General features: G+C 45.7%; 1 protein-coding gene across 5 annotated transcripts in view; it reads left to right on the top strand.

Moving 5' to 3' along the window:
- The window catches only part of ELK3 (ETS transcription factor ELK3), a 59,161-nt gene that overhangs the window by 26,095 nt on the left and 21,047 nt on the right, over positions 1-12,019 (top strand). For all 5 annotated transcript variants that reach the window (XM_074941868.1, XM_074941867.1, XM_074941865.1 and 2 more), the window contains one exon: positions 675-883. In XM_074941868.1, the coding sequence (XP_074797969.1) occupies positions 677-883 (207 nt within the window). In that variant the 5' untranslated portion in view covers positions 675-676. The remainder of the gene's footprint in view (positions 1-674; positions 884-12,019) is intronic.

Genomic DNA, 12,019 nt, shown 5'->3' with positions numbered 1-12,019 from the left:
GAGGGTAGTACCCTGGGGGTGAATTCTGAGAGCAGGAACCAGCATAGATATGGAAAAGCAGGCTGATGAAGTATCAAGACTGGCGTCATTAGTGGGGGAGGGGTGACAAAGATGCAGTGAGATTATGTAGGCAGAGGCAGAGTTATGGAGGGCATTGTAAATGAGGCTAAATTTAAACATGATGCAGTGGATATGGGGGAGACAGTGGAGGAGTTCAAAAAGGCAAGTGACCAGTCAGATTGATGGGCAAGAAGACTATTTTTAGAGGCCATGTTTTGTATGGATTGTAAAGGAGCAATGTGGGAACAAGGAGGCCAGAGAGAGGTGGTTGATGCAGGAATTGAAATGGGAAGTGCTAAGGGCCTGGAAATGACACGGGGTTTATATGAACCACATGTACAGTGTTTTACTTTCCCTTCACTGCGGTGTGTATGTTTTAGCAAAAATTAACGGGGGGAAAAGAATGCTACAACTAGAATTGTGACGTGGGAGTGCCGGTCTTCTGTATTTTTGTGCTTAGAATTATTTTTTAGTGCCTTTCACCTTCCTTTGCCAAACTGTTTTTTAGCTGTGTAGAATGAATCCTACATGAAGATTAGGGCTGAGATGAACCTAGAGCTTAAATCTGTGCTACTGAATGCCTTTCACACAGTGTTGTCTTTTGTCCATTGTAGGTATGGAGAGTGCAATCACACTGTGGCAGTTCCTATTGCAATTGCTGCTGGATCAGAAACATGAGCACCTGATCTGCTGGACATCTAACGATGGGGAATTCAAGCTACTCAAAGCAGAAGAGGTGGCCAAGCTGTGGGGACTCAGAAAAAACAAAACTAATATGAATTATGACAAGCTGAGCAGAGCACTCCGATACTATTATGACAAGGTAAACATGGTTATTCTGAAGCAGATTAAGAAAACAGAAGCAAAACCGAATAGACTAATTGAGAGATGCAAATAATATTTTACCTTTATGTAGATGCTTTCATTCTTAAAGATCCCAAAACAAAATTTATAAATAGAGCACCATTGAAGGCAGCCACCTCTGGGTGGAGTTAACAACTAATTGGCACTCAGTAAACCACTGCACAATACTGGAGTGAGGGAGGAGGAGAAATTTTGGCCAACACCCTCTATAACTGTTGACAACAATAAAATGGCTGTTTATTATAAAGAGAGACTGGTGATCACAGCATATTTAGGACTTTCTCCAGTGAAGATCAGTGGTGGAGCATAGCAATGCTGTAATTATAACAGTTATAATAGTGGCTTCACTGCCAGGCTAACTTTAAAAATGGTGAACACACACACACACACACACACACACACACACACACAACATTGAGGTTAAGATTTTCAAAGCCAACTAAGGGACACACATGATTGAGACACACATGAGGTTTTTGGGCAATAATTTGATAGTCTCACCCTATCATTTCTACAAAATGTTTTGAGTTTAAGAACTGTCAGTGACAGTGTGCAGTAAATGGCAAGTCATTAAGGGCATGATATAATGACCACTGAAATCAATGAGGGGAGGGTGTCTTTCAATTCACTTAATAGATTGGGCCCTAATTCTTTTGGTTTGCAATGCAGTGAACATTAATCTCTTGAAACACTTTTAGAATGCCTATGCCTATGCTATTGTGCTGCACAGGAGTTTCATTGTAATTGACCACTAATTAATGCCCACTTTTTCTTAAGTAGTATTTAAATTTTATGTAAAATCATCTTGTGACAAACTCTGTGTTGATTTAAGTAATAAGCTAGATTACATGTTGGGTGTAATTTGGTTATAAAACAGACATAAGTGGTAAAGTACTGCAGCATGCACCAATCTGACATTTTTATGGATGTGCAGAACAAGTGTAATTTACAACAAGAAAAGCAACTAACAGCAAGGTGCATTATTATTGTTGTTATTATTTGTATCATGTAACACCTGCGAGCCCCAGTCATAGCCCATTGTGCTATGCACTATACAAGCACAGAACAAAAAGACAGAGCTTTGTAAGATAAAACATGTATGAGCAGGTGGTGTTCTCACCCCATTCCAGCTGTGAAACTTACTCCCATTCCCAATGTTATCTGTATTGATCTCCCACACCATAATGACAGAGCATAAACCTCAGTCCAAGCTTCCTGCTCAAAGTCTAGCTGTTCCTAGGGTTTCTTGCACATTCTCTCTATCTCTGCCTCTCGTTCGCTCTGAACAGAGAGTCACATCCTCCTCTCCTATATTCTGGTAGAATTAACTATGTAAGATGACTCAGCAGAATTTACATTGAAGCTTTATGCAAGGCTCTAACTTTTGGTAAGAGGGTGGGTTAACAGAAGTGTAGGCGCCAACTCCCTGGGTGCTCCGGGGCTTGAGCACCCACGGGAAAAAAATAGTGGATGCTCTGCACCCAGTGGTGGCCCTGCCAATGAGCTCTTCCCCCTTCCTCCCAGCACCTCCAGCCTGCCGTGGATCAGTTGTTCGGTGGTGGGCAGGAGGTGCTGGGGAGGGGAGGGGGCAGAGTGAGGGCGGGGGCGGAACGGTGGCAGGGCCCGGGGTGGAGCCTGTGAACAGAAGAGCTTTGCATCCGTTTGCAGAATCCCAGAACCTTTCATTCTAGTATGACTACAGCTTTCCTGGCTTTACCGATCATGCTTTTCCTGCTAGTCCCCCATCACATATGAAATTATGCACTTATAACATTTACTCCATGCACTTGCTCATATGTGCTTACTTACCAACTTACATCATTTACCTTCCTGCTGGATTCGATCCAAAGATTTCTATGGATGTGGCATCCACTTACATACGACTTAGATTTTGCGCTTTGTATCTGTGCTGGAAATTCAATGACCTTATTGAGTATAATACGTTCCGGTTGACAGCTGGTATGTATTTATGCTATTCTGTAGTGTATGTCAACATCCCCAGAGGTCAGCTTCACACAGAGAATGTAGGCATAGATTTGGCCCGGTGTTCTCACTGCTGATAATGTGCCAAAATATCTGCTGGGTAGCTTCATGTACGGATGTTTTTCAACCACTCTGTCAAAATGAAATCCTAAATAGAAACATCTTAGTTATTGTTACTTGGAGTTATTTAGAGCTTTTAAGATCAGATAGGCACAGTTTTAGCCTCTTTTTAAGGAGTTCTGAGCACTCACCGACTCAGGTAAGATCAATGGAGCTAAAGATGTTCAATACCTCTGAAAACCAGGCCACTTGAGTATATTGGGAAGGTCATAAGGTCACCATTAGGGGTAAATGGTGCTACAGAAAGTACTTTATTGGCCTTTCGGTTGGTGTCCAGTCTAGTCATCCACTTTCTTGGGTTAAGTAAGATGTGGCAGCAGTAGATTAAAGTATGTGGAAATAAAGAATACAGAGGGTAACACAGAATTTGTATTTGATAAACTGAGTATAGCACAGGGATGTATGCTTGAGGGGAACTCTCATATGTGACGAGATACTAGAAAGATAAATTACAGGAGGACTTATTGCACAGCACAACACTGGAGGCATTAAAATATCTAGTACAATTCCCCTATCTGGATGTTAGACTACTGTTTTTCCAGCTACTCTTGGATTACTATTAATTGTATTATTTCAGGATCACTGTTCTTTATATGACTAAATTATCGATTTTTACAGTGGGCTCATATTTATTATTCTTACTGTTTTGTACAATCTTTGCAAAAACAGGGTTAATGCTAATTTTAATTTGTTTTTTTTAAAAAGTATATTTATGCTTATTGGTCTGTTCTCATCTTGATTTTCCAGAAGTTAAATGAGATGAGATTATACCCTGCAATGACTAACACTAAAATTTAGCATGATTATGGTAGGTTTGCATGCTACACATGGCAGGGTAAATCAGACTAATTTATTGCCGAATTGAGCTCAAAGTATAGTTGTCCTTTATTATTTGTGTTACACTAACCCCTAGGGAGTCCCCCTTGTGTTAGGTGCTGTGCAAGCAGAGTTAACAAAACATCCAAAAATCCAGTCACTGCACGTGAAATCAAATTCTTTTCTATGTATTGAACAGGATTTGGTAGATTGATATTTTTGTTGTTGCCTAAACAAGAACTTTGAAAACTTTTTTTTTTTTGAAAACTTTGAAAACTCATGGCGATCGGGAGAGGTCCCGGAAGACTGGAAAAAGGCTAATGTAGTGCCCATCTTTAAAAAAGGGAAGAAGGAGGATCCTGGGAACTACAGGCCAGTCAGCCTCACCTCAGTCCCTGGAAAAATCACGGAGCAGGTCCTCAAGGAATCAATTCTGAAGCAATTAGAGGAGAGGAAAGTGATCAGGAACAGTCAGCATGGATTCACCAAGGGCAAGTCATGCCTGACTAATTGCCTTCTATGATGAGATAACTGGCTCTGTGGATGAGGGGAAAGCAGTGGACGTGTTGTTCCTTGACTTTAGCAAAGCTTTTGACACGGTCTCCCACAGTATTCTTGCCAGCAAGTTAAGGAAGTATGGGCTGGATGAATGGGCTATAAGGTGGATAGAAAGCTGGCTAGATTGTCGGTAGGTAGGTAGGCTCAGCAGGTAGTGATCAATGGCTCCATGTCTAGTTGGCAGCCAGTATCAAGTGGAGTGCCCCAAGGGTCGGTCCTCGGGCCGGTTTGTTCAATATCTTCATTAATGATCTGGAGGATGACGTGGACTGCACCCTCAGCAAGTTTGCAGACAACACTAAACTGGGAGGAGAGGTAGATACGCTGGAGGGTAGGGATAGGATACAGAGGGACCTAGACAAATCAGAGGATTGGGCCAAAAGAAATCTGATGAGGTCCAACTAGGACAAGTGCAGAGTCCTACACTTGGGACGGAAGAATCCCATGCACCGCTACAGACTAGGGACCGAATGGCTCAGCAGCAGTTCTGCAGAAAAGGACCTAGGGGTTATAGTGGACGAGAAGTTGGATATGAGTCAACAGTGTGCCGTTGTTGCCAAGAAGGCCAATGGCATTTTGGGATGTATAAGTAGGGGCATTGCCAGCAGATCGAGGGACGTGATCGTTCCCCTCTATTCGACATTAGTGAGGCCTCATCTGGAGTACTGTGTCCAGTTTTGGGCCCTACACTACAAGAAGGATGTGGAAAAATTGGAAAACGTCCAGGGGAGGGCAACAAAAATGATTAGGGGGCTGGAACACATGACTTATGAGGAGAGGCTGAGGGAACTGGGATTGTTTAGACTGCGGAAGAGAAGAATGAGGGGGGATTTGATAGCTGCTTTCAACTACCTGAAAGGGGGTTCCAAAGAAGATGGATCTAGACTGTTCTCAGTGGTAGCAGATGACAGAACAAGGAGTAATGGTCTCAAGTTGCAGTGGGGAGGTTTAGGTTGGATATTAGGAAAAACTTTTTCACTAGGAGGGTGGTGAAACACTGGAATGCGTTACCTAGGGAGGTGGTGGAATCTCCTTCCTTAGGAGTTTTAAGGTCAGGCTTGACAAAGCCCTGGCTGGGATGATTTAGTTGGGGATTGGTCCTGCTTTGAGGAGGGGGTTAGACTAGATGACCTCCTGAGGTCCCTTCCAACCCTGATATTCTAGGATTCTATGATTTGAAGGAGTTATCCGTCTAACAGGCTATGAAACATCTTAACTGTAGGATTTTAAAGCCATAACTACTACGACAAAAAGATGTTAGGATTTCAGTGAGATGAAGTCAGGCCCATTTAAGTTTTCTCTTCTTAAGACCTTTTGAAGGCGGTTTGGAAAGCACAAAAGGATGAACAGAAGGATATTCTATTGTAGAAGGATATGATTTTCTAACCACTCAGCATGGTGAGTTCTCTCTCACTAAATACTAAAAGGCTCCTGCTCAGCATGGGAAATTCACATCATTATCGGACTCCAACCTCTCGGTTTATAAACTTGACTAGGATCAGTGCACACAGAGTACCTGCTGGTGAGTGAACCATTTGTGTCTGTCTTCTGCTGAATAAAGCCATTGGTTTAATACAGTAAGTGGCTGAATTTATGCTGTTTGAAAATAAGAGACAAATCATTTCTCCTTGCTAATGCTCTCTCTCCAAATCCTTTTTTCTCCAAGTAAGTGAAATATAATGCTTCTTTATGTGACAGTGCCCCTTCACTTGCATCCCTTCCCCTCTTGTGTGTCTTTCTTCATGGCATTTGCAGCTTGTCATCTTTTCAGTCAGTCCATCCTCCCTTTGTTGCTTGCTGTCTGCTATGTATTTTCTCTTTCCAAATGCTTTAACTCAGCACTTCCAGGAGGACTGTGTGTACCTCCTATGTGCCTCTTCCAGGATGCTGATATAGTGATGCCTCCTCCCCAGGTGTCATCAGCAGGGTTTGAACCCTGGACCAAAACCATGGGCTACTGCTATTTGAATTAAAGGAGTAACTCCGTTAGCTGGTAGCAGCAGAGAGACTTGTCTGTGTGGGCTAGCCAGAGGTTAGCAGGTGATATGTACTGTGTTTTGTTATGCTCATTCAAAAGCAGTGGGGAAAGGTAGACTGCTGGCAGGGAGCAGAAGAGGCAGGGTGGCCTACTGCAGAGTTTGAAGAACTAGTAATTCTGGATACGCAATTTCAGTTTTTCAGGGGAAAATGAAAGGTCAATCAGGAATGGATTAAATGTTAACGAACCAGAGGAGGGGCAAGTACCAAACACCTTTTCTCCCCATACTTACTCTGGCCCATGTTTCCTTCTCCCATGCTGCACAGCACAGAAGGGGAAAATATATGGTAAGAACCCCTGTGGGGCCATGTGGAGGGAAATCGTGGCTACATGGGATGCTTTGCTGAGTTCTGCAAAACACGATGGGCAGTACTGTTGCCAGCCTTCCAGGATTGTCCTGGAGTCTCCAAGAATTAAAGATTAAGTCATGTGATGAAACCTCCAGCAGTACATCCAGTCCAACCAAAACTGGCAACCTAGTGGGCAGGGCCAGAGCTGGGGAGGAGCCACACTAAGCAGTTTGCACTTCTCCCCCAGACTGTGGCTGATTTGTTGGATAAATTGGCGGAAGTTAGTGCCTTTTGTTAGTGCATTAACGACTGCTGTGTGCTCTGTGACTCTGCTCTGTACTGGTACCCAATGCTAGCTTGAGCACTGGATCTGCTGTGTTGCCATGGCTGCGGAGTGGCTGCAGGAGGGTTCAGAGTGGGAGCTGCTGGGCATAAGCTGCAGGGCTTGAGGCCAGCATCCCTTTATCTGGAGGGGCTTTTCAGTATCTGCCCACTCTCAACCCTGCTGGTCTTGCAAACTGGGGTGGCGCGAGAACATAAGTGCTCCACAACTTGTGACAAAGGCCACCAGCCATTTAGACAGGAGGCTAGCACGTAACGATGGATTTTTCTATCTTTGGGCAGCTTCCACCCCTACACAGCTAAGGTGAACAGCATTAGCTAAGCTAGTGGTACATGGTGTATTTTTAAAATTGGTCGTCACAGGGAAGTGAAGACCACTCACCGGATGAAGGGAGTTTTATTGGCTCAGCCATTTTGCTTGGGGGAGGGGCGGGTAACACTGGTGTCTTAAAATTCATCAAATGATTCATCTAAGATTAAATGTGAATTAAGTCCAGTATTTGAGGAAAAAAAGTTGAGAAAAATTCAGTATTTGAGGGAAAAAAATACAGAAAACCAGCAATTTCATCAGCCATGATAGCTCAGTGGTTTGAGCATTGGCCTGCTAAACTCAGGGTTGTGAGTTCAATCCTTGAGGGGGCCATTTAGGGATCTGGGGCAAAAAAAATTGGGAATTGTGCCTGCTTTGAGCAGGGGGTTGGACTAGATGATCTCCTGAGGTCCCTTCCAACTCTGATACTCTGTGAGTCTATGAGAGTAACCATGATGTGCTGTTAAGGACTGCAGCTGGAATTGTATAAAATCCACATACAGAACAGTGCAGGAGAAGTGTGTTGTGGATTGTATTGTTTGTCATTTGATTTCCCAGTTATAGTTGCTAAATATACATTGATAATCTATTGACGTCCTGGTTCCTCTTTAGAACTTGTGGGAGCAGGTTCACTGGATTTTCTTTTTAAAATTTGGAGTTTCAAATTAAAGTCTGTCTCATATCATCCAAACAAAACACCAGAAAAGGAACTGCTAAAGAAGGGCATCATGTACTCACCCTTCATGCAGATCTGACAGGATGTTCCTGGTTTTACACATGTGAAAACCATGTATTGGCAAATTTAAATCCTTTTCCCTTTGGCATTTTAAAAATAATATACATCATAGGCAGGGATGATAGTGCTGCTTTTTATTAAAGTTGCCCGACACTACCCATTATAAGACCCTGTTTACAGCTACTTATAACTTTGTCGTATTTTAACCATTTGAGCTGAAAATTTTCATGCCACATGTCTGCCTCAGGCTGAATTGTTTTTTTTGTTTTTGTTTTTTGAAAATTTAGCCTAAATGGGTCAGCTGTTTCCGAGGCCAAGGCAAGGTGTCAGAGGGTACACCACTCACCGCCGCGCTGGCGCCTCCTCCTGGTCATTCTGGGGATTAGCTCTTGAGACCGACGCCCCCTTCTGCAGTTTGCACGCTGTTGCTCCAACTCTCTCTGTTCTGCAGCTCCTCTCTCGCTCCAGGACCCACAGCATCTCCTTTGTGACTTAGCCCTCCAGCTAGGTCACTCAGTGTTCCCCTTTCGGGATACCAAAGTCTTTCAAAGTCTTCCAGTTCACTGCCCTGCCCCTGGTGCGCGCCAGGCCAGAGCCCGCCCCCCAAACCCCTCCTGCAGCCAAACCCCCTGCTGCACCCCGCACTCCTCCTGCACCCCGACCCCCTGCCCTGAGCCCCCTGCTGTACCCCACACCCCTCCTGCACCCCACACCCCTCCTGCATGCCTCAGGGGCAGGGAGGGGACAGAGCTGGAGTAGGGATTTCAGGGAAGGGGTTGGAATGGGGGCAGGGGCAGGGCCTCATGGAAGGAGTGGAGTGGGGGCGGGGCCAGGGCAGCTGGGGGGGGGCGGTCAGTGATGCGACCCTCGGGCCAATGTACTAGTCCTCATGTGGCCCTCGCGGTCATTTGAGTTTGAGACCCCTGACCTAGAGAGAGGTCGGAGTTGAAGATGACACCCTGGTTATGGGCCTGAGTCACAGATAGGATGGTGGTTTTGTCCACAGTGATTGAGAAAGAATGTAGCAGGGAGGGTTGGGGGAGAATATTAAGAGCTCTGTTTTAGCCATGTTGAGCTTGACCTAACAACTAGACATCCATGAGGAGATGTCAGAGAGACAGACTGAGATTTTAGCTTGGACAGAAGGAGACAGGTCTGGAGAAGAAAGGTAGATCTGTGAGTCAGTATAGATATAGTAGCTGAATTTCTGTTTGCAGGCGAGTTTACCCACAGATAAAATGGAGATGGAGGAGATAAGGGGACTCAACAAGGGAGAATATAATCCCTGTACCAGCCTAGAAGGGGTTAAGGAGCTGCTCTGGGCTGGAGTAGCCCCAACCTGTTGCACCTGCAAGTCATGCCAGGAATGGAGGAGGGGTTTAAAAACATGACACTCAGTCAGCTCAGTAAGAGCAGCTGTGGGTGAGGAGCTGATTGCTGAGCTTCCTAACTCTTAGGAAGAGGCCTGGTAGCAAGCAGAGCTCACACCCTGGACTAAAAGGAATGTGGCTGAAGAGGGGAGGCTATCTCCTGTCATTTTTGCTGGAAAACCAGTGGACTTTGAGTTGGACTGTGGCCCACTTGGGGCCCCACTGAAGGAAGAGAGGCCAATGTCCTGGCTGGGACAGCCTGTATGTTTCTTTTCCTTTATTTTCTTTTGCGGCTACTGAGCTGTTTGTGTGTTCCCCAGAACTCCGAAAGGGGGAGAAATATCCAGAAGGGCTCAGCCTGCGGCCTGAGAACCCATCATCGCCAGAGTGCTAGGAGCACCCCACTGCAGTAACTGGACCTGAGAGAGTGCACAGCCCCAGCAACACCCGCAAAGGGTGCTGTGTTAGGAGCAGGTCCTTGACAAATCCCTACAGAAAACTGAAGAGGTGTGGATGAGGAGGATCCTTTGAAGGACACTATGAAGGAGTGAGGTAGGAGAAGTAGGAGGAGAACCAGGAGAGGACAGAGTTTCATTGAAGCCAAGGGAGGACAAGGATTTCAAGAGAAGTAGAATGGTTGATTGTATTGAAGGCAGCTGACAGGTCAAGAAGGATGAGGATGGAGTTTTGGCTAGGAAGAAGTCATGAGAAAGTTTGATTTCATTGGCGTGCAAGGGGTGGAAGCAGAATTGGAGTGGGTCTAGGATGATGATGATGATTTGTATTACCATATCGCCTAGGAGCTCCCTTCGTGGACCAGGGCCCTATTGTGTTAGAGGCTGTGCAAACAGAACAAAAAGACAATCTCTGCCCCAAAGAGGATTGAATTGAAGGAGGGAAATGCCTGACAGGGATTGTGTTCAGTGAGCTTAGAGGGATACAGGAGAGAGGCAGTAGTTGGAAAGGCCAATGAGCTCAAGAATGGCTTTTTTAAAAAATTGGAGAGACTAAAGCAAGCTTGTATTGTGAGGGGAAAGAGCCAGAGGAGAGCGAGAGATTAGGGAGAAGAGTAAAGTAGGGGATGAGAGGGGGCACAAGGGAGCTCAGGAGATGGGATGGAGCCATTGGGGCAAGTGGAGGAGTTAGGGGAGGAAAGCAGGTGAGAAACTTCTGCATCTGTGACAGGGGAGGAAGAGAGTTGTAGGAGGGAAAGGTCACTTGGACTTTCTCTTGGAAGAAATTAGCAAGAACCTGTACAAAGAAAGCAGTGGAGGCAGAAGGGGAGGGTTTGAGGAGTGAGTCAAAACTAGTGAAAAAGGGACTGACTGTGGATGTGGGAGTCAATTAAGTTGTAGAATTAGAATTGGTCAGCTAGGAAGATGCTAGAACTGAAGGAGGAGAGGACAAATTTGTCATGGAGGAAGTCAACCAGGTCACAGGATTTCCACCAGAGTTGCACGGCAGCCTGAGAGCACAAGCGGAGGAAGCGGATGTTTGGGGTGGGGAGCCAGGGCTGGAGGTTGGCAGGGCAATCTCGCTATGGGAGAGCAGCAAGAAAGAGTCTAGGAGAGGGAAGTATGGAGAGAATCAACAACCATATCAATGGAAGAGAGGTCTGAGCTAAGAGCAGACAGGATGTCATAGACATTGATGGACTGCAAGTCACAGAAAGGGCAAGTCACAAGGTGCGAGAGCAGGGGCTCATGGGGTATGCAGAAAGAGGCCAGATGATGGTCAAAGAGGGGGAACTCAGCAGGAGAGAGCTCAGAAAAAGAACGGTGCTGGGTGAAGAACAAGTCAAGCAAACGACTCTAGTGGTGCATGGGAGTGTTGAACTTGAGCTGCAGGTGGAATGAAGAGGTGATGAGGAGGAAAACATGCAGCTAGGGTTCAGATGGGAGTTGACGTCACCAGGAATGAGTGTGGGAGATTGTGAAGAGAGGCAGGGAGAGAGATCCAGGAGTTGAGATCAGAGAGGAAGGCTGATAAGAGGAGTTTGGTGGACAGTAGCTCATAGCAGCATGGAGGGGGAAAGGAAAGAAGAGTCAGGTGCAGTGCTGTTCAGAAGAAGAGAGAGACTGGGAAGGGAAAGGTGGGAGGGATAGAAAGTGGCAGGAATGGGAGAGGAGAAGCCCAACACCCTCCCCATGGTCTGATCCAGGGTGGGAGTAAGAGAGGAGAGGCCTCCCTAAGAGGGCAGCTGTAGAGGCAGTGTCAGATGAAGGGATCCAGGTCTCTGCGAGAGCCAGGAACTGGAGGGAGCGAGATAGGAAGAGGCTGTGGATGGCTGTGATTTTTTTTTTTTTTTTTAAAGAGCTGGAGTGGGTCTTTCAGAGACAGCAAGAGAAGGGGAGGAGGAAGGAAGCAGGATGATAGAATCACAGAAATATATGGGAGGAGGCAGCTCAAGAGATCATCTAGTCCCTCCCCCACCCTGCTTAGGCAGGATTAAATATACATATAGATACTGATAGCCATCTGCAATCGATTGCTTTATACTAAGATGGTGAGCTCTTTGGGGCAGGGGCTGTG

The sequence above is a fragment of the Natator depressus genome, chromosome 1 (genome assembly GCF_965152275.1).
Source record: "Natator depressus isolate rNatDep1 chromosome 1, rNatDep2.hap1, whole genome shotgun sequence".
NCBI classification, from domain to species: Eukaryota; Metazoa; Chordata; order Testudines; family Cheloniidae; genus Natator; species Natator depressus.
The sequence above is the reverse complement of the archived record's forward strand: the minus strand, read 5'-3'. Positions and strand labels throughout refer to the sequence as shown.